Below are 27933 nucleotides of genomic sequence, written 5' to 3' on the forward strand. Positions count from 1 at the left end.
GTCGCTACCAGAAATATGCTTTTTTTTTTTTTTTTTTTTACAAGATAACAATATATCTTGACAAAATGTGGTTATCATTTAAATCTTCAAACAATAATAGGACAACACAGATAAGGGATTCATGTACGTTTGTATATTTAACTGTAAACCTGGGTACAGACATGAGATTTACAAAAACATAAATTACACTTCACTTGACTTCAGTGATTCATGATACTGTCTCGCCTCATCGCTCTGTGTGCGCGTGTTCACATTTTCAACAACATCTGAGGTTAATATATTTATGGAGGAAACAGCCCACAGACACCACTGTTTATGAGTATACATACCACCGATGAAGGTAAAGGGTGAAATTATGTGCAAAAGCATTTTCACTACTAATCTCTGGATGTCAGTGTTTGGCATCAGTGTGGAAACCTGAACACTTGGGTATAATGTTGACAGGTAAAATCTTGTTCTGGGTCTGAGGGACCTGCTCGCTGCGCTGCATCGACTCACTGTGACCTGCGCGAGCACGATGCCATCACACCGCTGACTGAGGTCGTCTTCAGAGCAAAGATAAGACCATAAAATGATTGAGATTAATTAAAAATGAACAATTTCGCTTTCTTTCCCCAAAGCAAAAACATCAAACTCACAGATCCAGCTTCTCCAGTGTGAGACCTTGCAGCTGTTTTATGTCACATACATGATGGTCAACTGAATTATGCACTTTTTTTCTTCTTTTTTTTGACTTTTCTATAAACTTGACAAACAGTTCAATCACAAAAAGCATCGTCAGATTAATCATCAATTAAAATAATTTGCAGCCCTACTTCACTTGTTGCATCTGGTCGTTGTAAATCTTCCAAAAATCAGTAAATAAAATAAAATGATTTTATATATATTTCAAAAGGATTCAAAATGATGGTGAAAGCTGTGTTGAAATTGCTCTTCATATATCCCATGTCAGGTTTTTTTTTTTTTTTTCTTCCCCCCAAGTCCTGGGCAGTCAGCATCGTTTCATAAGAAACAACATATAATTAGCATCAAAACATTTTCCATTTCTTCCTCATTGTAATATTGTGACAACCACTCGACTGCGCACACACATACACACACACACACACACCAGGCCGAGTCGGAGCCCAGACGTGCAGATGCTGTTTGTGACAGTCATGAGAGGCTGACCACTGAGGAGAGCCGTCCTACTGAAGAAGAACAAAGCTCATCATTGTAGCTATTTACACGCTCACATTCTTCATTCCTGTTACTTCACCCATGACGGGCGGCGGTGGCTGAGAGGGCAAACGCAGTCCTCACATGTCGCACACAGATGCTTCTGTGTGAAACAAAGAAAATCTCACACTCTCACAAACCCACACACCTATCTATGACCTATTTTTGGTTTGCGGAGCCTCGTTGCAGCATCTTCACGGGTGTGTGGCTGTAAAAAACAAGACAAAGAAAAAGCCACTTGGCATTTTCTGATGCACTGTGATGACAAACCTTTGAGATCATATGATAAGAGAGAGGGAGAGAGAGAGAGAGAGGGTGCTGCCAGGCGATGTTTCATTATTCTACCTCCTCTCCTCTGGACACACAAAATGTCACGTTTAAAAGTGCAGAACCTGTCTTGATTGGGGATATTTTCATCCCCGCATCCTGCATAAAGGTTTCCTTCCTGTTTACGCAGAGGAAACTGAATCACAGTATAACAGCGCTGAGAATTTTCTCTCTTCTGACGCTCTTGAGGACACACGTCTCCTGGAGAACAAACTGCGTCTCAGTAATGAGGATGAAATGATCCTTGAGCTCTGCTCCCGGGGCCTGGAGGACGCTCAGAGTCGCGCTGAACCCCTCCCCTCCCCTCCCCGTCTTCTCCCATTTCTCCGCTTTGTCTCATCTCTGAAGGACTGGACGCTCTGCTGCCCCGCAGGATGTAGAGAGAGAGAGAGAGAAAGCTGGAGGCGATGCGGTCCTGGGGTGGGGAGGGTGGGGTGGGGTGGTTGAGGGGTTTGGGTCAGGGAGGTCGAAGGGCGCGGGCGGGGGGAGGAGGGGCGGGTCAGACGTTGTCCTCTATGGGGAACACCAGGCGCGTGCCGCGGCTCAGCAGCTCCTGCTCGCGGGAGTCCAGCTCGCGCTCCAGCGCTTCCTCCGAGGTGCTGCCGCTCCTCTTCCCGTTGGCGCTCCAGCCCGAGCCCCCGGCGCCGCCATCGCCCCCGCTGCCCGACGCCCCGTTGGCCGTGATGGCCGTGTCGCCGAATGTGTAGGTCAGGTCACCGTCGTTGCGGATGAAGTCGGAGTCGTGGTCCCTCAGCTGCTCGTGGTTCTGGAAAAACAGATTCACAGTGGAACATGAGGGGAGGGATGGGGGGGGGGTCACACGAGGGAGAGACACGCACGTATGCAGGACACACGGTGTGGAGTGAACAGACTGACGTTAACAGTGCAAAGGCTCATAAGGGACACTATGGGTTTACAGGAGGGAAGGGGGGAGACGTTGACTTAGTGGCCCGCGCCGCAGCAACCCAGTTACAGATGAAAACAGACACAGAAAACCACGGGCCGGCTGCACGCTGACACACAAATCTGCCTCACAGTGAACTGCAGCAGGAGGTTCTCCCAGCTCTGATTGACTGACTGATGATCAATAGTTTTTCAATGCCCCCCCCGGGGCAGAACAGGATGAGTTAACACTGGGTCAACACAGGATTACTCCACCCAGCGATCCAAAATAAATAAACAAAAAAATTACATAACCTGTCTGTCCAACAATTATCTAGGACGGGAAACAGTGAAAAAATGAATCCATCATGTATTTTATGTTGTTAAAGGGATAGTTCAACATTTTGGCAAATTGACCCATTACTATAATCGCTAGAGTAGGTTCGTTACCTTTAATTGTCGTTGCAAGCTATTTTTGGAGCAGCGGAGCAGAGCCGCGAGCTGCTCAGAGCTACGCCACGGAGGCTCATGGGATTTCTTGGGTAAGATAATAACGGAACGTTAGGAGACAGAATTGTTTTCAAGGTGAATTCATGCAAAACCGCTTCAAAATGTTGAACCATCTCTTTAAAGAGAACATGAGTTACTTGCTAATTAAAACAGTGACACAACTTTAACTCAAATAAATATGTTTAAGAATAATTTCAATAGCTGTCAAGATCCAAAATAAAAAAATCCAATGAAGATAAATGGAAGCATGTTTATGAAAATAAGCTTTTATATGAAACTTCAAATGTAAGTCTGATGATACTGTAGTAGAAAACCGTATCCAAATCCTGACAGAGCCTACACTGTCCTGCTGCAGTAAATACTCAAAAGAGCAACAAATGTGTCAGTCAGCAACTGAAATAGTCCACAACAAACTAAATTCTTCACACATTTTCTTAAAAAAATACAGTGCCCAGCCTTATAAGAAATGATTTTGCCTCTAAGTATATGTCTTTTTTCTATTCTCGTAGATTTATGTCTTTAACCAGCTGACCTGGAGCAGAGTCCCTCAGACAGTAGGGCAAATTATTGAAAGAGACAGTCACACTGTTGATCTTATTCTTTGGAAGTGTTAGCAGTAAAACAGACATTGATTATTTCCAGTTTCATCCCTGCATATTAATTCTGTAGCACGATCCTTTTTCAAAACCAGACTGTGCTCCAGATGTTTTACAATTTGAGATCACTGGAAACTAAATGGCTTCGGGGCATTTTATTCCCTCAATATTTTTTATAATATCCATAACCAAAAAGGAACCAGGCACAGAGCTTCCTTTAAATCCATCTCTCCGCGCTTGGCGACAGAGAGCACTGGACGGCCTTGATAATACTAACAACCGTCTAAATTCATGGCTCGTCTGGCAGGCGGCCCAAGGCTGGCAAACCAACAGCAACACAGCAGCAGAGGAAACATTTAAGGCTCAAGAACCTGGGGCACAACTCGGAGAATTACATCTAAATGAGAGGCGATCATTCTTCTCTGTGGCGCAGCAGGGTTATTAGTGTGATAGCAAAAAAAAAACCTCTATGAGAGTATTTCACGTGAAAAGAAGGGAGAATTTGACAGTGTGAATCCATGTGTGACCGTCCCCTCAATGGGGGCTCCTGTGTTTAAAATATCAGAGCCCAGTGTCGTGGAGAACAGTGATCATCATGGAGGTGGTGCTGAAAAGAGCCTTTTGTGCTGCTCCCTGAATGTAAAAAGGCTTCTTGACCGACCATTTTCTTCTGCGTCGAAGGCCTCGGTGCTTTGTGTGTTTACTGGCAGGCATGGAGAATATTTTGACGATATCACAACTCTCCTGAGAGAAAAACCTTCAGTATTCACAGAGAGCCTTCCTGAGGTCTGAATATAAGAAAGGAAGGAATTATTTGGCTTAAGTCAAATCAACCTTCTTTCTTTCTTTCTTTCTTTCTTTCTTTCTTTCTTTCTTTCTTTCTTTCTTTCTTTCTTTCTTTCTCTCTCTCTCTCTTTTTTTCTTTCTATTTTATTTTAGCTGCCGCAAAACATGGGAAAGTGGAAACTTTTGGACCCCAGTGTATTTCCCCACAGTAAAGAAATTATTTTGAACTATCACTGTATGGACTAAAATGTCGATAAGAATAAATACGGTTACATCTGGTAAAAACTGAACACACCCATTATTATGATTTATTTCTACTGGCTATTATCCAAGTGTGGTTTTACTTGATGATCAGACTCAGCTTGTCATTCCTTTTTCATCTTTTCTTAGATTAATCTCTGTCTCTGCCCCCAAGTTCAAAACCAGTCACCAAAAAATATTCTTAACTTGAAGAGCAAAGAGGATATACAGCCTGCAGTTAGTTAGCTTAGCTTAGCATTAGGCCTGGAAACAAAAACAAAAAAACAAAAAACTGAGAAAAAACACCTGTGGTGTTTGTATGAATTAAACCAAAAATACATAAGGGATCAATTTCTAAAGTTGTAATAGACACACATTTGTGGCTTTGCACAGAGTCAGGCTAGTCAGACTTCATGGTAAACTAATCCAGCTATATATTCAGCATACAGAGAGAAAAGTGGTTAAAGTTTGTGGTGTAAGCGAACGCGTGTCCTCACAACGTTTGCATGCCTGTGCAGTGAGCGGACCCTCTACACTTCCTGCCGTGCGAACATGGGATTTTCACAGACCAGTGCTTATGTAGTGAGCGTCACTGTGTGTTTGTCGCGTGCCTGTGGTGTTGTGAAGGTGCATGCGGACACTGACCTCGTACGCCTGGGGGCTGGTCAGACAGCTGGCCAGCGGCCCGCAGTAGCTGGGCAGAGTGGAGGTGAGAGGTGGTCCGCTGTGTGTCAGGATGGGCTTCAGGTAGCTGGACAGTTATTAAGGAGAACAACCTGCAGAGCTGAACCGTTATTAACACTGAGCAGAGGCTGGTTGAGGGGAGTTAATATTCCCTATTCTATAAAGGGACGTGTTTATTGGCTGTCACTATATTAGCTTTGTTCATGGTTAATTAAGAAAATTGATTCAGAGACGTGATGAAGTGCTGCAGGACATCTCATCTCATTAACAGCTCAACAGGTGGAGACTTGATAGTTACTATAACTACTCACTTTTTAAAGGATGTATTAAGATTTACAAATGCAGATGACAGAAAGTGAGAAACCTCCGATCCTTTAATAGTGATTTTATGAAGATATGGTTTACTCAAGGATTATTTATTGTTTATGCCAACATTAATAAATTGATGGCTTGTTTACGAGTCTCACTGTAGAAAGCCATCAGTAAAAGCTAATCATTGACCTGAAATTTTAAATGTCACTGTCAGTAAACTATTAATAAAGGGTTCTTACAGGTCTGTATGTTTTCCAGACGGTGAGTGCTTGCATTGGCTAAAAGCACAAAAGAGAGAGGATTTCCATCTGACAATCATTAAGTGGTTCCTGTTAATGGCTTTAAAGCACTGATGAATTATTGATTAATTTTAGTCTATTAAACATTTATAAGCATAACCTATCAAAAGGTGTTGAGCAAACATTAGGGAACATAGTTCAGACAAGCCTATTCCAATGTAAAACAGTTGAAACTGGCTTTAAAAAACAGACCTTCAGTCAGTGAGTTTCCTTCGAGTAGTTCAATACATCCCAGTAGTTTCCTGCACTAATTCAGCACAAACACACTGCAAGCGATGAATTATGGCTTGATAATGTGGTGGATGTTCACCAGCAGGATGGATTTGGAGTTTAAATCTTTATAGAATTCTGCTTGCAGCTCAGGGTAAAGTCATTTTGTGATGCTTGGCAGCAGAGTGAACCAGCGGGCTCTTGTGCCTCTTGTCTGTAATTAGTCAGGCTGTATTGCACCCTGGGAAAACTCAGGGCCATGCTCAACTGGTCAGGGCACAAGTCCCTTTGGGAAGAGGCTGCCTGCTCCCTGTCACAACGAGTACGGCTGAACAGAAATCAAACTTGGTGTTTTGAAATCCGCCGTCAGTTGCACAGTCTGCTGCCCTGACATATGTAAAGTCACTAAACCCCACTCGGCAAAGCTCCGAGTCATGTAGAGTATGTTAATCTCCGCACCTACAGCGCCGAAACAAGAGAAAAAAATCCACTCTGCTCACTTCATGCGTGCACGTGTCACCGGGGAGAAAGTCTCCACAGCTGCTCCGGTTAAAAAGCTCCACACCAGCACCTGGGGAGGCCACTGTTCAGCGGGGAGGAAAGGAGGGAAGGAAATGGGAGGATGAGCTGCTAAACACATTTACTGGAGTCTGTTGTTGTAGGCAGACTGAACAGGGTGTGTAAACCACTTATGGATTCATGTAGTTTCATCTAATCCCATAAGGATGTTCCAATAACCACTTTGATGACTTTTGCAGTGCGCACAGAGACAAAAGCCTCGAGGCAATTATCCTGCCTGTACATGAGACCTGTTGTTAGCACAGTGAGCAGGGCTGGTTCAAACAACCGTCAATTTAACACACACACACACACACACACTTTCTTCTGCACAGAAAGGATACTTGTGATCAAAGGTGTACCACAGTCTGAAGAGCCACGCACTCTCCTGTTTAGTTTTACTCTGTCCTTCACCCTGAGGGCCGTCCTGGAAGAAACACAAGAGGAAACACTCATCATCATTTCATTCTCTACAATTTGCTGCCTGAACAACCATGAGAACCTGTGGAGCCAGTTCTTCAGATGTGATTTCACTAAACCCACCTACAATGACATCATCAGGCTAAAAGGATTTAGCTATTATTTTTATAGAAAATAATGCATTTAATAAAGTGAGATTCCATTTTGAATTAAGCAACATAATATAACTGCATCATGTGTTTCAATCTCAGCTGATCATATGATATAGGCTATACAGTATATTTAACATAAGTTGGGTATGTATGAAAGACCTCCAGTATATATTGGGGTAATAGTATTGCTGTTGTTCCATCTTGCACATCTGTTATTTGTTATACAGTTAGGAATGCCATGTGAGTGCAGTTTGACTAATGTAAGTAATGTCAGAGGTCAGACTCATGCTAATGAATAGGCATGCTGTTTCACTGATGTGCCACAAGACTACAGAACACACACAGATTATCAAACCTTTAAAGGGATAGTTCAACATTTTGGCAAATTGCCATAATCCCTATAGTTTTAGGAGTAGGTTCATTACCTTTAATTGTCGGTGCAAGCTATTTTTAGAACGGCAGAGCAGAGCCACGAGCTGCTCAGAGCTAAGCTACGGAGGCTCATGGGATTTCTTGGTTTCCCTCATCAAACTAATCAAATACACAATCCAACAACTCCAAAACGCTCTCGTGGACAAGTTGTGACCTGCACATTCACCACGCTATGCGATAATAACGGAACGTTACAAGACGGAGTTGTTTTAGAGGTAAATTCATGCAAAATCGTTGATGCGCGTTCCTGTTGGGGGCAGTTTTTCGGTAAGCAGTCTCTGCATTTGCCTCGAAAATAACTCTGTCTGGTGAATGTGCAGGTCATAACTTGTCCACCAGAGCGTTTTGGAGTTGTTGGATTGTGTATTTGATGAGTTTGATGAGGGAAACCAAGAAATCCCATGAGCCTCCGTAGCTCTATATATATATATATATATATATATATATATATATATATATATATATATATATATATAGACTATAGGGATTACGGCAATGGGCCAATTTGCCAAAATGTTGAACTATCCCTTTGTACTTATGATATGATGATTTGTCCCATAATTCTAGTCCAGTAGTCAATCTGCTAAAAAAAAAAACCTACTCAAATGTCAAGTTCAGTGCTTCAATAGAAAATAGAATTTTGTGCGGTTTGTATTTTTGATAAAAATACATTTAATGTTATTAATAAGAAGAACTAAAAAAAAAAAAAGATCAATAATCAAATAAAGCTATTAGCCTTATTGAATCTATTTGTGGATAACTTAACTAACTTAATTTATCCACCAGGACCTGGGGTGATGCTTCCCACGTGGTTCCCAAAATGCTTAAAACAGAGATAAATCCAGGCTCACATCGCTGTCAGTGTTAAACTACACTTGAATGTGGGATGCACTTTCACTGATTAATCGAAAGTGAAAAATCAAGGTAAGTAAAAGAACATTAGACGCTGCAACTAATGACCCTATTGTGCTTCTGCTGCTCTGCTCAGGAAACCCCCCCCACTCCCTCCTGAGTGCTCAGATGTGCTGACTGTGCTGCAAATCAACGTGAAACTGCAGGAGCAGAACGGTTTGAACGGTGCCTGTGAAAATAATAAGTGCGCAAGTGTGAGTGGGATCCTCACCCCCTGTAAGACCTGGAAGCTGTCTCCGCAGGGCTGCTGGTCTTGATCTGGGTCCACACCGACCCTACAGCGCAGGAAGAAAGTCATAAAATTATAAAGCAACTCATAAATATGCTATTTAACTCTGCAGCAACCCAATTAAAACACACTGTTACACAGTAGTGGGGAATCAGCAGTATTTATCAGCCAGTGTTGTGTTGTATGTGTGTAAAAATGTTCCCTAGTTGCATCTCATTGTGATTTTGTAGATTGTTCGCTTTGACATTAAACAGTGAAAGCAGATTACAGTGTATTTTGTGCGACAGGTGCACCTACAGCTGCACATGTGGCCTGATTGTGGTTCTGTAACGTGTCACTAGTCATTTTGAAAACCAAAACATCAAAGCACTGACTGCTAAATGTGTCAAGTGGCTGAAAAATACTGCAAATTACCTTTCAGCCCAATACAGAAAAACAAAAAACAAAGACAATGTGATCCGCTTTATATAACGAGAAATGTAGAGTCAAGAAGAGAGAGATTATATTTAACCCAAAACCAAACCTTATGAACAAACAGTGGGTTTTAGTATTGACAGGGAGAATCGCCTGACCCCGCGACAGAGACAGCTCAGTTAAGTGCAACAACAAACTATCATGTGATTAAACCAGTCATGTATATCAGTGATTAGCATCAGACACATGCTGTATGCTTGTGGTTCAAAATACTGTGGCACTGGGTTAACCCAAACCCAAACCCAAGACAGTGGATCATTTAGAGCCACAAACTCAGGTTTCACCTAAATACTGTCACAAATGTATCATTAAATTAAACAAAATGACATTCATACAAGATTCAAAACTTTCAAGCATATCCACACACCATATTCAGTACAATCAGTAACAAATGAAGACAGTGGAGTTCATAAACGAGCCAAAGTAAATTCACAATTTAACAATTTGCCACTAAATTGTGTTTAATTGACTTTAATTTAATCTCATTTAGGAAAATCACCATGCTTTTTTAATCTGTTGAACAACCAATGTGTAAAAACAACAGTGTGGAATTACAGGGGGTTTATTTATCAGATTATATCTTGGCTGGGTGCTGTCACTTCATAGCCATTTCCCTCCATTTCCTGTCTTTGTGCTCCACATAAACTAAGCAGATGCTAATGTTAGCACTTTCCATGCAGACATGAGGTGTGAAATCAATAATCTGAACTAACCACTTCCTCATAAACAGAACATTTCAAACTGTTCCTTTATGTTGTGGATTTTCAGTCTTGGTGGGTTGGGACGTGAATAATTGCCCCGTGGAGTCTCTTAGCAGACGGAGTGGGATTAAACTGAACACAAGCAGATTTTAAAGGGGCACTTTTAATTCACATAAGCTGTGGAGCAATCGAGTCTAATCCTGGTGGACGCGCGCCAACGTGGCGTCCTTTCATGGTTACATCTGATACTACAACTGACACTGCACAGTAGGGGGGGGGGGCGGGGGGGGGATCTGATGTGTGTGGTTATCTTTAGACTTTTCCATGACTGGCATATGGAGGAAATATCCCCTCTGAGTAACTGAGAGTAACGGCCGCATGAAAAGAAGCGGGCCACAAGACTCACTGCTTTGACGCAGACAGACAGACAGACACACGCTCCAACACACTTGATGTCGCCGTGACGATGCATTCCACAGTTCCTCTGCTCTTCCTAACCTTAACTAATATAAATACATTCCTACTCTGGTTCTAACATTAGCCCTAACACCAAGTCCTAATCTTCAAACAGCCCCCTTGAAGTCGTGAGTGCGGGCCAAAATTCACACAGGAGGTGGAGTTTATTCTGAGGTCAGAGGATCTGTAATAACAAAGAGGTCTGAGGCCTGCAGGGCACCGCATCAGGAAGGATCTGTGAAGAACGGACCTGAGATTATAAAACATAAATACCGTAGTGAAGGGGCCCCGAGGGGGGAGAGGCACCGGCTTGGACACGTTTCCTCTCATGAAGAACAGTATAGGCGGGCCGCACGTGGACATGTACACATACTTATATAAGAGAGCGCTCCACTGACCTCGGTTCACCCACTAACCTCTAATCCTTAATCCTGGAAACATCCCCTCCTTTCCTTAAACCACCAAAAATTCCTCATGAGCACTTTCTTTAGCGGGGCCTCTCTCACTTTAACACCTTCATCAGTCGCGCGTACCTGAGATCAGCCTACTCATTGTTTCCGAGCCGCTTCTGAGGAACACACACCGACTGAGTTTGTTTGTTCTTTGCACCACCGTCTTAAAAACATGAGGCGACAGAGATGCAACAGAAACCAGGCAGATAAGATCTTAAAATAAAGAACCTGCTGGTGCCCCAGCTGTGACTCAATCAGTGAACGTGCTTTGTTTTTTCTTCTTTTTACCTCACAACAGCCCACTAGGAAATGCATGTTCACCTTCACCAGGAAAGCAGAAGTAAAGAATAAAAAGAGAAAGATTCCATTCTGAAGAAAACCACACGCTTTCCCAACACCACTTACTGTCAGAGAGTGTGTACAGATTCAGTTACAGCACCTGAAGTACTCCCACTCTCCGAGTTGGCGTCGCTGTTTCTGCCAAGCTCCGCTGTCCCCGACACTGTCACATCATAAACACATACACTTCTTAATTAAGTTAGGTATTTTAAATTTAATTTTATTGTTTTTCTGTCTTTATTTCATTTACTCATTTATTTTTATTAACGTCATCCTCCCTGTTTTTTATCTTTTCTTTTGTCTTTTTTACTTTTTGGGGTAAGGACAGTCGTGAGCTACGTCATTTTGGTTTGGGTGGTGGTTTCTTTTCCTTCCTGTTTTGATATCTTTGTGAATACAGAGAGCAGTTGTATGTTTATGTTTTGTTTCAATAAAAATCAATAAAATCTATTTAAAAAAAACCCATAAATATACAGTCAGTGTCAAGCACAGGGAAGCAGTTGTTCCTCCAATAGAAAACCAGAACAGTCTATTAGACACGGATGAGGATGAGAATCAAATTTGATTGAGTGTGAAAATGGCAGGTTAGATAAAAGCTCATCATCTCTTGGTGCAGTCAGTGTTCAGTGGAGGCCTGAATATAACGGAGGGTTTAAACAGAGACCACTCAGTCCAACAGTAATTGGCAACAGTCTTGTTCAAGTATGATCCTCTGTTTTGGGAACATGGACTAATCCCTGGACTCTGGGGATCAGCAGATGTTCAGGTCAACACATTAAAAATAAAATGGATGAGATAAACAGAAGTCTACATGTCGGAGTAAAAGTTCACGTCCGCTGGATTTTCTGTATAAAGCTGTCATTGAATAACAGAAGGAAAAAAACGGGTGATAAAGAGAGAGTGTTGGTGGCTTTACGATGAAATGGGAAGAGGTCGGAGTCGGGTCAGTGGTATTCAATCATCACTGCTGCATCTGTGTTAACGTGGTATTAAGACCTCGAGCGCGCACACGATTCCACACAGAGAGCTCCTTCTTAAAGAAAGCGTCATGTGGCTCATAAACACACACACATCTATCTCCTCTACAGTTCTCTGTGAATGATGGTATTTCAAAGTGATAAAAAGAAATCATAACACCATTCAGAAATGATCCCTGCAATAACATCCTCACTTCGCTTCAACTCAGTTCTGATGATCTCATGAGTGACTGTATCTGACTGTCTGACTATGGGGGGGGGGGGATGTAACTGCTCGGCCTGTATCAGTCATGTCAACTTAAAGATAATCGTTTTAATTAATAAGAATTAAGTTAAATATATTCAAACCCATGCTGATGTGGTGCTGTGGAGTTAGCTAACATTTGTCCCCAAAGAGTAAGAAGCTTGTGAACTGGCATCAATGATAACTGGTGATAAATGTTGAGCTTTCTTCTCATTAGGTTTCTATTATAACGTTATATTATGACAAAAAGCTATAGGACCTATACATGCCATGTGAACTAACTTCTGTGGTGAAGATGTTTGTGAACTGTATCTGTATCTTCAGTACACCCTGAGGAAGACCTGTGTGAGGTCGAAACGTCGGTCCTTTTTTAATAAATTATATATTTTTTTTTTCTACATCAAGGCTATGAGTTGAGCGACTGCTTTTTTCTTCCTTCATTGTGAACTGTATCTGACAGAAGAACCAGATTCATAATGTGATGACTGATGACAGCGTCTGTTTACAATGCGGCGTCTGGGCCAGTGCAACGACAACCGTGGCTAATGTTACACCCACAATAGCTGCAGTCATGGCTTCAGAGCGCGGCGTCGCTCCTTCAGTTAGTGCTTCTGCTGGTTTCTGCCCCTCAGTGTCTTTCACTATCACAATGATTTTAAATATGTCACCTGTAAGCTTGCTAGAGCAGTGATTTTGCAATAGAGTAGGGCCCAGGGACGTCCTGGGGGTCCTTGAGGGGTTTCCTGTGAAGGTAATCATTTGTTTTCACTATAGTTCCATCCATTAGTAAAACAATGGCAGATTGCATTAATATTTTGGTCATGGATTTCAAACACTTCCTGTTATATAACATCTCAAAGCAAGACTCTAATCAGATGACGTCAGTTTAGGGGTCCTTGACTTGGAAAATGTAAAAGCCACTGTGAGATAATCAAGCAGCTCTGTGTTAAAGGGATAGTTCAACATTTTGGCAAATTGGTCCATTGCCATAATGACGGTGCAAGCTATTTTTAGAACGGCGGAGCAGAGCTGCAAGCTGCTCAGAGCTACACTATGGAGGCTATGGGATTTCTTGATTTTTCTCATCACACTCATCAAATACACAATTGTTGGATTGTGTGTGTGAGTGTGATGAGGGAAACCAAGAAATCTCATTAGCCTCCGTAGCGTAGCTCTGAGCAGCTCGTGGCTCTGCTCCACTGTTCTAAAAATAGCTTGCACCGACAATTAAAGGTAACAAACCTGCTCCTAAGACTAAAGGGATTATGACAATGGGCCAATTTGCCAAAATGTTGAACTATCCCTTTAAGAGTGCGAATCATATGGGCCTACTGAGCTCCTTGCAATTCCTGACAGGAGTGACCATTTCCCTGTATGACTATCTTTGAAAGGCATACAATGGTCCAGGAAATTGATCATATTTTTTAAATAACTTGTCTTGGGAAGTGTCTTGTATGGTAAGACGCTTATAAAGCTCAACAATCCAGCCTACATTTCTAAAGCAACTTTTCCTCTAGTCATTACATTAAATTTTGAAACAAGCAAAGCCAACATAAGAAAGTCAACAGATTGGCTCTTCGCTCTTCGCTGACCATACACCATCACTCTGGATGTCTTTCTCCCACAGCGACAGTGGATGGGTGACAAGCTGCACGCCCGCCATCATCCATCAAAACACAGTGAGAGAAACCAGCAGCGTCTCCTCTCTCACCCAGTGCCGGTCCTCCAACACATCCCTGCGCATCGCCCCACTGCCTCACCAGAGCTGCTTCATTTCCAAGCCACAGTCAGAGGATTGTATCTCAAATTTAGCACATTTAATCCTCAGTATTAACATGAGACATCTATGCTGAACACAATTCAATACCAGACACAGAACGCCACCAGGCCTCGGCCCCGTGATGACCTGCAGCTCCTCGGGCTTCCACACAGCTCCCTATACAGAGCAAAAATGTGTAGATTTATGCACATATACAGAGGATGATACCAGGATCACAGAGAAGCACAAGTGATACCCCGGCTGCCATGCACCACATGTCTCAGTAACCATGGTGATGAGTTCATGGGGAGATTTTTGGCAGGGCTCTAAACCTCCACCGAACACAATAGTTTCCTGCTCGGTCCGAGGAGGCATTACCCATATTAAACAGAGCCTGTTCACTCTGTCACACACTGTGTCACACACACACACACACACACACACACACACAGCCCCATCGCCAACCCATAATCCTCTTTAATGTGACAAATAGAAGCTCCCAGTGCATCATGGTCAGACAAAAATAAAGTGCGGCTGGGCTCCAAACAGACAGATAGCAACACAAACAAAGCACTAAAGCACCACAGTCCCGCCGCTGGTGACATCTCAAGTGGGAACCGTTTACACTGTCGCAGCGCAGTAATAAACAGCTGATATAACTGGAATAAATGTCATGTCTTTTTTCCTCAGATAGAAAACGCTGGGATTTTTTGTTATTGCCAAAACGCAGCAGAAGTCCTGGTTACTGAAGCTCTGGATTTGAGAGCTGGGAGATGGAAAGTCAGCAGCAGAGGAGAACTCTAGCGCCATCTCCTGGACAGTACCATCACATATCAGACAAATATACAAACAGCAGCTGGTGAGGAATTACATGTTGTGGAAGAAAACAGTAATATCAAACACAGCAAAATACCCAACAAGGGCAAAGAGCATGAACTATTAAAGCAGTGATGTTGAAAAAAAAAAAGGTATTAAAAGAGATTAAAAATTGTAATGGTTTCATTTTACAGCTTTTAAGGCGTATCACTTAATCCCTGAAATTTTTTAATAGTTTTTTTTTCCTTTTATGAAAGAAGATACACTTTTATAAACTAAATAAATGACAGCTATTGATTACTTATTATTTATATTATTCATATTTTAATGGAAGTCAATTCAACATATTGAGATATGTAAAAAATATTTTGATCAAAATAAACAGCAAATCCCATCAGAAACTGAGATGCTGCTCACAGCTACTTCGCTCCCTTACACAGTAGAATTAGAATTAGGATAAGGATTAGCGTTAGCATTAGTGTTTAGCAGGAGACAACAGTTTTCCCTCAAAGAAAAACTGTTATAAGGAAATTAGGAACAAAAAATGTCCTGTTCGTGTCCGGTTCATTTCGGGGCTGTGAAACTAAATTGGTTACTGATAACTAATTACAAATGAATACATAACTTCAATTAGCTTCACCTTAGCTTTGAAGTGAAAGTTAAAATTGACTCCTGGATCTTTCTCCATCAAGGATAAGAGATCAAATAAAGTAAAGTTTGGAAAGTCTAACAAAAAATCCAGAGAGAATAGACTGAGAATATGTTTATCAGGTTTTCTTTTATAAAATCTGTAGGTAGGATAAGTACATTTCACCCACATATAAAGTGAATGGTGATTTATGAGGCTGATTTTCTTCTAGGGCGCCAAAACGTGATGTTACCTGATGTGTAGCCAGGAGAGCATGGGCGTGGTCCCACCGCCAAACACCCAGACAGTGAAGAAGACAATGAGCAACGTGGTGGTGAACATCATCTGACGGGCGTAGGTGGCCGTGTCCCTGATGGCCAAGGCGAACGCCATGGCCCCTCGAAGGCCTGCAAGAGGAAAAAAAAAAATCATATGATAAGATTCAGCTGAACATGATGTGAAAGAAACTAAAGCTGATGGAGCTTTTTTCATACCTGCAAACATCATCATATGCTGGAAGTTTCCCTTGATCTTGTGCCTTCGACCCAGGTTGAGGAGGAAGGAGAGTGGGTAAATGTTGAAAGCTCTTCCTATGAATATGGAAATCTGGCAAACTAGTTAAGAAATGTATGACTGAACAATTTAATGCAGGCAGGACTCAGAGAACACGGTGACCTGACCCGTGTAACAGATGGAAATTCATAGTGAAGCAGTAAAGAATTTCCTAGAATGACTTAATGTTGGGAGGAAAACTGCACAATAATTTACCAAAGGGGAGCAAAACTTTAAGAGCTTTTTTATGAGCTACATCCATCTGGGGTCAACGACGGCCTGTGTAATGGGACATCTCAGCAGTGTCTAACTCCAACAATGGCCTGAGCCTGCAGCTGCACATGCATGATACCTGATAGTCCTGAGTGGAAACGGAGACGCGTGCTTATTGTGCAGCGAAGGATACAAAAGCCCCTATGATGAAGATGGGGCTGAAGATGTGATTCTGGAAGGTGAACAGAGCCAGGCCCATGTAGGAGAAGATGAAGTTCTCAGCGAGGAAGTGAAGGACTTCAAAAAGCTGCGAGAAACATTTTATATGTGTTATGGTTTCTGTTTAGAAACATATAAATACAGAACAAGAAACCCACAACTAGATGCTTTACACATTCAGGCTTTGAGAATTTCACAGTTTTTTTTCTCACTGCTTGAAAACAAAAAAAAGAAAAAGTGCAGAGCCTGGTCCTCTGAGCCAAGTGCCTCCTCTTTTCCCTCAGAATCCAGAAAAGCTTTGGGAGTTGTTTTTCTCTGACAGAGCGGCAGACTCCATGGCTGCCATGATGATTACAGAGCTTCACTACATCTATGTGGCTGTGAGCGGGAGGCACAAGGCAGGGGCAGGCTCGCTGACATAGAGATGGATGGACACACACAGCAGACCGTTAGGAAGGGGGAAAAAAGAATTTAAAAAGACCGGTTTTGTTTAAATGTTAAGTGGGTGCACTGTATTAACTCTGCGGTGCAGCGTGTTTCTTTCAGAGGCTGCCGGGATATTCTGAGCGCTGATTCAAAATGTGTCACGCTGCACGTTGCCTACATGCTAATCTGCGCCCTGTCCTCAAGACTGAACCCCCTGTAGGAAACTAAACGGTCGTGTCAGGAGGGATGTCCTCAGACAGCCCCGATTAAGGTCACAGCAGGCTGATCGTGGAGCCATCTGGCACCGGGGCCCAGCACCCGGTCCACATGGGGGGCTCTCAGGGGGTCCGAGGCTGCCAGATAATAAACGTTGTGTTGTCCCCTACATGTTGTGGAGCGGTCAGATGCTGTACCTGCTTGGTGCGCTTTGTGGACTCTTCTGAGAGGTTGTTGTAGGTGTAGTGAGCCTGCGTGATGCCACAGAACAGCACGGCCACGACACCTGTAGAGCAACACACACACACACACGCACATATATATTTATAATACAATGGCTCCATCAGACAGATTACACTGCGCAGGTAGGCTGCGTAATTATAATCTGCAGCACCATTCACCCACTCCAGTGATTATGCACAAATATCTGAATCAAAGATTTCCGGCCCGCTGGACGCTCTGCTGCTACGTCATCTATTATCTGTTTATTTCATCTCTGCACAGCTGCTACATAATCTGTATTTAAGTCCCTGTCACATTTCATTTGTAACACACAGATCCAGTTCTCTGTGGACGGTTTACATCACTTAGTTCAAACTGCCCACAATTATGTCATTCAGCACAATCAGTAACGTGTAACATGAGTCTGGATTTAAGAGACTCTGTTTGGGTCAAAAGCAGATGTGACTGAGTTTAAAAATTCAACAAACTATCTGGAAAAATTTGCTCTTGTTTAAAAAATGTAATTTGTTTACTTTTTAAATGTTCCATCATGTTATAAAAAAAAGAAACTAGAAGCTCTGCAGATGCAAAAAAGATCAGTGATCTCTGATTTCCATCTGTTCGTTATAACTTGAATCTTGCATCATGGGAGATCTGTTTTTTGTTGAGCATGGGAGATCTGTTTTTTGTTGAGCATTTTTCCCTAAAAGATCATTTTGGAGCCACTTCCTTCCTCACCTGTGAAGCCGCAGGCCTCGGCCAGCAGGAAGGTGCTCCAGGACATGAGGAAGAAGAGGGCCGTCTCCAGCAGAGGGAAGCAGTGCAGCTTGGTGAACTTGGTGACGTGAGGGTCAAGTTAAAGAAAAACACAAAAACAACTACACGACACAGGTCCATAGAAACAAATCAGAATCTGTATATTTGTTATTTCATGCGGTGATAAGGATATGAGAGCAGTGACGACTCCTGTGGCTGCGCCCATTATAAAGGAGCCGCTGAAAATCCCCAGGAAAACGCCCACTGACTTGAAAAAGGCCGAGGCATCGAACATGTGCGTGTTTGCTCCGCTGGGCTGGTAGGCCACGATAGACCTGGAATACACACAATAATTAAAGCAATTATTTTCAGTATTCATCATAGGTTTACCATTTTTGGAGTTGTCACAGGGTGCTTGCCTGTAACTGTAACATTGCCTGTAACATTATCATATATACACCAAACCATTTCTGAACCTTGATGATAGTTTTGCATCTCCCTCTTGCCTCTGTGGCTTGTGTCAAATATGATCTACTCCCAGTGTAATGCATTGTGGGTACATGTAAGATGCTAAAAAGAAGCTAACTATAAAGCTTGTTTTATATACTTCATATTCTTACCTTCAGAGTTTTCTATTACCTACAGATAAACACTCATTTAAACACTCATTTTAAAACTAAATAACCTGAGTTATTTACAGTACAGTGTAGGAGCTAATAGCACACCCATTTCTTGTGTTGCTTAGCATTGCATTGCCAGTAGACATATGATGTAATGTTTCACTGCTCAGTCACAAGCACTGAGGCACTGGAGGATTGGTTGTTGTAGTGATGCAGTGTCAATATATCAACATCAATATAGAGTTTAATGAGATATTCTGTGTGTCTGTGCTGGGTTAGTTTTCTTTTTATTAGTGTCTAAAACAGAGACTCGTTGTCATCAACAGGTTGAGTGTGTTGAACAATATTGAAATACAGTGCTCAAGGCTCAACAGTTGTAATAGTGCTGGAGGAAAGTGATTAAGTATATTTGCTCCATGTAGAGTAAGTGGAGTATTTCCGTTTTTATATTCTACTTTACACTTCCATCCACTTGATTTCAGAGTGAATATTGTATTTGCTACTCAACTAAATGTATCTGACAGCTTTAGTTGAACAATTAACGTACTGTGCAGACTCAACTAGGTTTACTTTCACCCCTCAGAAAAACTCTACTGACTCCACTGACTGTAATGTATAATTAACAGTCTGTCTCCTAATGTTCATGGAAATATCTTATTTTCTAAAATAATCATGGTTTGTTTGTTTAATGTGGTTAATTTAACGTATACTAAATGGAATATATCATTCCAATAATTCATATATAGCTCTGGAAAAAATTAAGAGACCACTTCAAAATGATCCGTTTTTTCTGGTTTTACTACTTAAAGATATGTGTTTGAGTAAAATGAACAGTTTTGTTTTTATTCTATAAACTACTGACAACATTTCTCCCAAATTCGAAACAAAAATATTGTCATTTAGAGCATTATTGGCAGAAAATGACACATGGTCAAAAAAAAAAAAATGCAGGTTTTTCAGACCTCAAATAATGCGAAGAAAAGTTCATATTCATTTTTAAACAACACAACTTTTTTTTTTAACTAAGGAAGAGTTCCGAAGTCAAAATTGGTGCAATAACCCCAATTTTAAGAAGACATTTGAGTGGTCTCTTAATTTGTTCCAGAGCTGTAGGAGGAGAAGGTTGGAGAGCTCCCAGCAGAGGGAGGCAGAGTGCCGTCCGTCTGTCAGGAGGAGGAGTGCTGCTGCTCTGTCTCTCACTTCAATGCTTAATATGAAGAACACACCTACAGAAACATTTGTGTAGCGAAGAGGGAGGTTTACAGATCTGAGTTCAATGAGCCAAAAAAAAGGGACTTACGAGGAAAGCACTATGGCGACTGCATCATTCATGACACTTTCTCCAAACAACAGAGCGTAGAGATCGCCGTCTGCATGGAGCTCATTGAAAATGGCCAACACAGTCACTACAAACAGAAACAGAAATATCAGTCAAACATATGATTTAAAACACCGAGACGTTTTCTATTCTGTAATCTAGCTCAGAGTGATCCCCTCACCTGGGTCTGTGGCAGAGATGATGGCACCAAAGAAAAGGCAGTCAGTGTAGTAGAACTTGTCGGTCAGCTGTCCAACCACTTGCATCAGTTTGACCACGCCGTACATCAGGTTCCTGCAGAACAGAACAGAAGAGTCTGACATCCACCGTCTGAATTGTAAACAGTGAAAAGTTAGTCTTTGTGAAGGTCTGTGTTGTGTTACATTACAAGGCAGGAGTTGTTTTTGAGGCAAATGCAGAGACTGCTTGCTGAAAAACTGCCCCTGCGAGAACGTGCACCAGCTGTTTTGCATGAATTTACCTTAGAAAACAACTCTGTCTCGTAACGTTTCGTTACTATCTCATAGCGTGGTGAATGTGCAGGTTGCAACTTGTCCACAAGAGCGTTTTGGAGTTGTTGGATTGTGTATTCGATGAGTTTGATGAGAGAAACCAAGAAATTCCATGAGCCTCCGTTGTGTAGCTCTGAGCAGCTTGCGGCTCTGCTCCACCGTTGTAAAAATAGCTTGCACCGACAATTAAAAGGTAACGAAACTACTCCTAAAACTATAGGGATTATGGCAATGGGCTAATTTGCCAAATTGTTGAACTATCCCTTTAAGACGGCCTCTGTGCTGTATATAGTATTTTCTCACACCCTCTCTCTGTCTCTCTCATTTCCAAACTGTTTGGTTAGGTTAATTTCCCTTTTAATTATATGCAAAACATATTCGTAGTTAGAACTGGTATTATGTGTTGTCTTGCTTCTTTTCTCCAACCCTGAGCCAGGTTGTATCTGATCTGATTTTAAACTGACATTTCATACACAGGAAGTGGACGCTCACCCAATAACAAAACATGAGATGGCAGTGCCCAGAAACGCATACGTTATGATGGAGCCCAGGTTCCTGAAGAAGTGTCTCTGGAAAAAGGAGAAAAGTAGGAAAAGTTTGTAAAATGTTAGCATTCACCGAGTCGTTGTCAGAAACTTCACATTCTCAAACTGACCACATTTTAGTTTCCTTTTACAAAACAAATGCCTGAATCAGGCCTGAGGTCAGTAACAGCCACAGGTGGGCGAGTAACTCTCTGTCAAACAGGACCAGAAACACAAACACAAATTCAGCTGTTTGACTGGTTATTAAACAAACAACCAGAAACACGCAAAGTCCTCTTCAGATCACCCCAAACTCTCTCTGCACTCTCACTACTAAAATGCTGACTTGGCTTCGTGAAGGAAATGTGCCTCTTCCTCAGTGACCGTCAGGAGGGATTGTTGTTAAAGAAAACATAAAGGAATGAAAGAAAAATAACCTGATGAACATGTGACAGATCTTCGTTATGTGACGCTCAGCTAATTATGCTGACATTTGCATATCAGTTACAATTCTGTGTGATGTAATAAAAAGTTGGCAAACGGGGGCGGTGCGTGGCGCAGTGGGTAGAGCGGCCGCCCCATGTAGAGGCTACAGTCCTCACCGCAGGCGTCCCCGGTTCGAATCCCGCGTCGGGCAGACCTTTCCTGCGTGTCATTCCCCCTCTCTCTGCCTCCCCATTTCCTGTCTATCTCTACTGTTATCACTATCAAATAAAGGCAAAAAAAAGCCGAAAAATATATACTTTAAAAAAAAAAAAGAAAAAAAAAAGTTGGCAAACGAACAGGAGAATGAGGCTTTCCCTGTTTCTCTCTGCAGCTTTTGATCAAAATGAACTCTGATTGCAACAGATGATTCACAAAATGGTGTAATTTTAAAGCTGACGTGACCTCCTGCTTCCTTTTTCCTGAGATCTGATGTTCAGCGAATTCCACTGTGGATCCAAACCTCACAACAAGCCTGTCAACACACGCACTTCAGCAAGAGCCACAACCAAGTTGTTTTGTTTTCTACTTTTAGAAAATCAGTGCTGACCGTTGGCATAGAATCAATTTAGCAGTGGCAGACAGTATATTAATATTGATGCTGGTCAGTAGCAGATCAGTAAATTCATTTACTGGCAGGATATTAAGTTTTGATAATGGATCCAATATAAAAGTCATATCAAAAATCTCAAATGTTAGGATGTTTGGACTTATTCACTGTAATTTGAACAGTGATTTAAGACTGTTGGACAGACTGAACAATACAATATATAATTAAACTAATAATTGCAGCCTTGTAGTATTTATATTCACAAGAACTTCCACTTCCACAGTATATCCTATTTCTGAACAGGTTTTCAATAAATGTTGCAGTTCATATATGGGAAAAGTGACAACACTGAGTCAGTATGAAATCTAAATGGAGTTCGTATTTTTTGAGCGTGCTCTCCCACATAGGGAGAGGAGGCATGACAACTGGAGTTTTAAAAAAAAAAGAAAGAAAAAAAAAACATAATAAATTGGGTGCTAGTGATTTCAGGAGGGACATTTGTTTTCTATTTGTAACAATTAACTTTATCAAATAAGAACATAAACTAAAATAAACTAAAATAAAATCATTATAAACACTCATAAATTATCATAAGGCTTTATAACAATAAGCATAACACATTATAGAGCATTATAACTCCATTATAATACATGACCTTATAAGCCATTATAAAATGCTTTATGATGTGTTATGCTTACTGTTATAAAGCTTAGTTATACATGTTTATAAGCCAATTATAACACACAACAAAACTATAATGCATTATCGATGTGGGCATTGTCAGCGAGTTACTAACAATTATAACGTATTATAATACCTGACTTTATAAGTCATGATAAAATGCTTTTTAGTGTTGCGATTATTGTTATAAAGCATTCTGATCATTTATAAGTGTTTATAACTATAGTAATACAGTGCTATAACTGCGTTATACCTCATTATAAGTATGGTTATAATGCGTTATAGAGATAGGCGTCAAATAAAGTGTCACCACTGCTTCATATTTCATGTTTTGTTTGGGGCACAGCTTTAGCGTCGACAGCTATGCTAGCAGCTCTGTGAGTTTCTATGGATGCCGACATGCTAACAGTGACAATGCTAGCAAGTCGATGTTCAGCAGGTGTAACTTTACCTGTGCTCATCGTCTTTAGTTTAGCATGTCTAAGTATGCTAACCTACCATTGTTAATTAGCAGTCACACATGGTACACCTTAGGCTGATGGGAAGTAGGCCTATCCTATTTATTCATAAATAATGACACGTTGACCTTGTGGTAGAAGGTAGGTTCCCCTATAAATGAAGACAGTAGGATTCATCTTCTATGCAGAGTGTGAAGGTTTCTACAAAATTTCATGGCAACCCATCAAAGAGCTGATGATGTATTTCAGTCAGATCACCACTTGTAAAGACGCTCTGCACCACAGGAAAGCACAAGGCCATTTCCTCTCCTTCATCCGACTTCTCCTTGATATCATCCATCACTGTCCAATTAGATAAGTGTGGATCAGATGTCACCACCTGTTTAAACTGATTTGAATTCCCATTATTTCAAGGCACCTGCGCCGAAGATCTTCAACCCACATTTCTCATGCATAAAAAGCACACCTCCCCTAATTGACCCCCTACCTGCTTGGGGATAAATAATCAAAAGCGGCATAGGATTCCCCCAAAATACAACAAATCTGCTCTACAACAATCAAATGCAGAAACTGGTGGAATTGTCAGCGTCAGCCGTTTTCCTCTTTGCCTGCACAAACGCCAGAAAGGAAATGAAAGACATCTGCTCTAGACTTCCCCCCCTCAAAAGGGCCACTTATGTTCAGCAAACACTGTCAGCTCTCACCGTGTGGCCAATGATTGCTCTACTTAGCCGATCATCTGTCCAATGAGACAGCAGTTTGTGGCAGCGGATACGTTCACTTGGCCCTGCAACGGCGTTATCTCAAGTTACAGCGTATTGCACAAATTCAGCTTCATAACAATCACAAAATCCAGAGCTTCACGTGTCGCCACCTCTCACCTTCTTCAGACTGTAGCCAGCGTGGAAGATGATAGGAGGCAGCAATATGTTGAAAAACACTTCGGGGTCAAACGTCACCTGGAGGAGAAAATAAAGCGGAGGCGTTATTGGGGGTGAATTTGACTGGCTGGTGTTGAAGCGCTGATGTTTTTTCTGACCGTCACCTTGCGCAGCATGTCGTTCTGCTCCACGTTGTGAATCTCTCGAGAGTTGATCTCTCCTTTGAGGGTGTACTCAAAGAACTTGCCGCTGACATTGAGCAGCAGGGTGCTCGTGGGCCCTTTTTCCAGCGAGCAGCTCGGGGGGGTCTTGTTGTGGTAGCTGGTGGCGGGGATGCCATATCGCAGGATCACACCCACCAGCAGACCTGAGAAAAAAAGAATCAGAGCAGAGAGATGATGATATGATAAGACAAAAAAAAAGAGGCCACTTTGCTTTGTCACATGGGTCTAACCTTTTTAATCAACCGGCTAATGTGAAGCAAAGGATCTACATTTTTTTTTACCCGAACCTAAATGTCACCAAGGAAAACACATGAATTTCTCAGCGCGAGACAATTTTCCAGGTGGCTCTGCTCTACCAGCCCTCGGGATCAGGCGGTGACACACACACAGAGAGCGGCAGAGCAAAGAGAGAAAAATGGGGAGATGGTGAGCAGGAGCGAAACCCGGGAAGAGAAAGGAAGCAGGCCAGGCCGGCAGTTAGAGAACATAAATCCTCTGATTAGACAGCAGTTATCTGCAGGAGACATGGCAAAGCAAAGCTGCCGACACTGCGTATCACTGATCCCTCCTACCAGAGGGTTAAACACATATATCACACCCCGGCTTTCGCTTTAACCACACACACATAGAGATAGGGGCGCCAGTATATTTTATATGCTTTTAATTTACTGTATTTTAACTTTAACTTTCTTTATTTGACTGTTTTGTATCTATTATGCAGCACTTCGGTAACCTTGTTGTTTTTAAAATGTGCTATATAAATAAAGTGGATTGGATTGGATATATAGATGGCTCGCAACAGGCAGCAGACGCTGAATGTTGAAGTTGTCTGTTTCTTTTCTGTCAAAATACCAAAGTGAAAATTTTAAGGTTCTTTCCAGCAAGTGGGGACTTTCATACTGTCGGACAGGAAAGTACCATAACAGGACAATGAGCATTTGATAAGACACACATACAAAAAAAAAAAAAATCAGTGAACTGACATCACAGGCTTTTTATCTGTGTTATTCTACATCACTATTAGCCCTGATTCCTGAACCACAGTGACCCGCTGAGTAAACCAGCTGAAGAAAATGATGTTTTCTGTAGACTGTAGAGGCCGACATATGTAAAATTTACAATATCAAACTGAATCTAGCAAAATAATATCTTAAAAGCATGGTCTGTGAATATGACATAGGCTCAGAATAAACTGTAAAAATGTCTACATTGAGATCTGACTGTATAACACAGTCCGTCCATCTGCTTTACTGCTTGTCCTCACAGAGTCATATACTAGGTAGTAGGTAATAGGTAATAGTAGTAATAGGAGAGACAGTAGGTCACCATATCAGGCCATATGGGGACAAACAACCAGTCACAGTCACACCCGTGGGTACTTTACAGTCACTAATTAACCTAACCTGCATGTCCTTAGACTGTGGGAGGAAGTCAGGACACCCAGAGGGAAAACACAGCAGCACGGGGAAAACATGCAAACTCCACACGCAAAAAGGCCTGTGTTTTCCCACCACCACGCTGCTTTTGGTTTGCTTTTTTTAAAGCACAACAACAAACAAATCAAAGTCTGTCTTCTCCATGTGATATCTTTGGTTAATAACTGACATCTGTGCCACTGACTGGTATCAATCTGATAAACTAAAAGCAAAACACTGTCCAGATGCGGTCTATTCTGCCTGTTGTTTTTTTGTTTTCGGCATGGCCTGGCACACGTTGTTGCTGTGGTTTCTACCTGATGATGAACACATTTAACTGTGGACTGATCTGTGCTGATTTCACACTTGCTCAGGTGATCCAGTCAGTGTATACAGTGGCATCGCTGCTCACATGCTGCACACACCATGCTTGTCCCTGTAGAAATTAATGTAATGAACTCACTGGCACAGAAATGCACCCAGACCTCAGCTGATAACAAACCTCCAGACTGATGAACACTGGTGGAAAAAAAAACAAAACACTCAGCTTTCCTTTTACAGCCTTTAACGAGCAAAGAGCAGGGTATAATCTCCAGTTCAGCAGATGAATGATGATAATGTGGGAGAGAGACAGTGTGCTGTTTCATTTGGATGAGGGTGACAAAAATATTTTTTGTCTTTTTCTCATCAAATGTTCTCCTTATGAGTGCTAATAACTTTCAAAGCTTGAGAGATTTATCTAAATTAAAAAAAAATTAAGGTCACAGTCATAGTGATTACATAAGGCATTTCAGGGAGGTTTTCTACAAGTAGCTAGTAGAACAACAGCTCTATAACATGGCTTGTGTTTACCATGGGAGATAAAACACTCTACAGTGAGTGCATTAAGATGATTGTAATCTAATTCATGATACTCTGTCACTGCCTAAGTGCCTTCCCATATGTCAGGGAGCTGACTGCCAGTCAGTCAGAAAGACAGAGAGCTGCACATGCGGCAGCCTAGTGGAGACTATAGAGTAGACAAGGTTGAGCAGCCCCAAAGCACCTTCTAGAAAATTAGCACCGGCCCAGCCAATTAGGAGCAATGTGAGCCGGTGGAAATGCGGAGGCGAGGCGGTGCGTTTGTTCAGACTGAAATCACCGCACTGTCTCCGGCTCTCCCTGCTCGTGCAGCCGCCGCACAACCACCAGAGAGGCTGAATCACGCAAAGCCTGCGGGAAGGTGGTGGTGGTAGTGGTGGTAGCTGCGGAGGAGACAGTGTAGCCTATGTGTGTGTGTGTTTGTGCACTGACTCAACATATATAACCTCTAAAAGCCTTACCGTAAATCATTGCCAGCCCGGTCTCGTGCAGGAAGCGGACCCGTCTGTGCTTGAAGAGCCAGATGGTGAGGATGGTTAAGGTCAGCAGCAGGATGAATGTCAGCAAATTAACGCTGTCCTGTCGGTGACTTTCCTCTGCCTCCTTCTCGGTGGCAAGTTCTTCCATTCCGTCGTCCTCCGCCTTCAGCCCCGACACCAGCGAGCTCAGTAAAATCCACAGCATCGTCGTCGTCGTCGTCGTCGTGTCCGGCGCCGTGAAGGCTCCTCTCCGCTTCGGCTGTCGGAGAGCGTCCATGGTGCAGGGTGCTGCTGGGATGCTGCTGCTGCTGCTGCTGCTGCTGCTGTTGACAGTACAGCAGCGACTCTATGCCATGTCACTGCTAGAAGAAGGGAAGGCTACACACAGCTGAGCCTGAGCGGGGAAGCAGTCCGGTGCTCGCAGACCGTGGAGCCGGCGAGTTCAACCTTTTAAAGGTACACTGCGCCGCGCAGGAGGCGAAGTAAAGGAGGGAGCCGCTGCGCACCGAGACTGCGCTGCCCTTGTGGAGGAGACCGAGTCGCGCGCGCACACACACAGGCGCCCGGGTTGCCACCTAAAGTCGGCCGATTTCAAGCTACTGAGTCATTGTCCCTGGGATTTTGATGATTGTGCAATTCGGTGCTTGGTCCTCGTCAAAACAGGAAATTCACGTGGTCTGTTGCTCGGACGTTAAAACTCGGGCTTTACC

At 42.4% G+C, this 27933-nt stretch overlaps 1 protein-coding gene across 2 annotated transcripts; it reads right to left on the reverse strand.

Annotated features, from left to right (window-relative positions):
- Positions 1-118: 118 nt before the first annotated feature.
- slc9a7 (solute carrier family 9 member 7) lies at positions 119-27852 on the reverse strand. Of its 2 annotated transcripts, XM_085773705.1 has the most exons (17): positions 27206-27824; positions 24409-24611; positions 24245-24322; positions 21160-21236; positions 20337-20449; positions 20138-20243; positions 18411-18552; positions 18200-18305; positions 17437-17525; positions 16572-16685; positions 16108-16219; positions 15867-16020; positions 11290-11352; positions 8750-8813; positions 6967-7049; positions 5205-5310; positions 1904-2311 (listed from the first exon to the last, which is right to left on the reverse strand). In XM_085773705.1, exons 1-17 carry the CDS (start codon positions 27498-27500, stop codon positions 2045-2047), a joined length of 2172 nt encoding a protein of 723 aa, XP_085629831.1. In that variant the 5' UTR covers positions 27501-27824; the 3' UTR covers positions 1904-2044. The 2 variants fall into 2 exon arrangements, with proteins under 2 accessions (XP_085629832.1, XP_085629831.1); XM_085773706.1 differs by lacking the exon at positions 11290-11352 and having other exon boundaries at positions 119-2311; positions 27206-27852.
- Between the last annotated feature and the right edge of the window lie 81 nt (positions 27853-27933).

Source organism: Trachurus japonicus, chromosome 4 (assembly GCF_045865225.1).
Source record: "Trachurus japonicus isolate A0001 chromosome 4, Traja_1.0".
In the NCBI taxonomy this organism is placed as follows: Eukaryota; Metazoa; Chordata; class Actinopteri; order Carangiformes; family Carangidae; genus Trachurus; species Trachurus japonicus.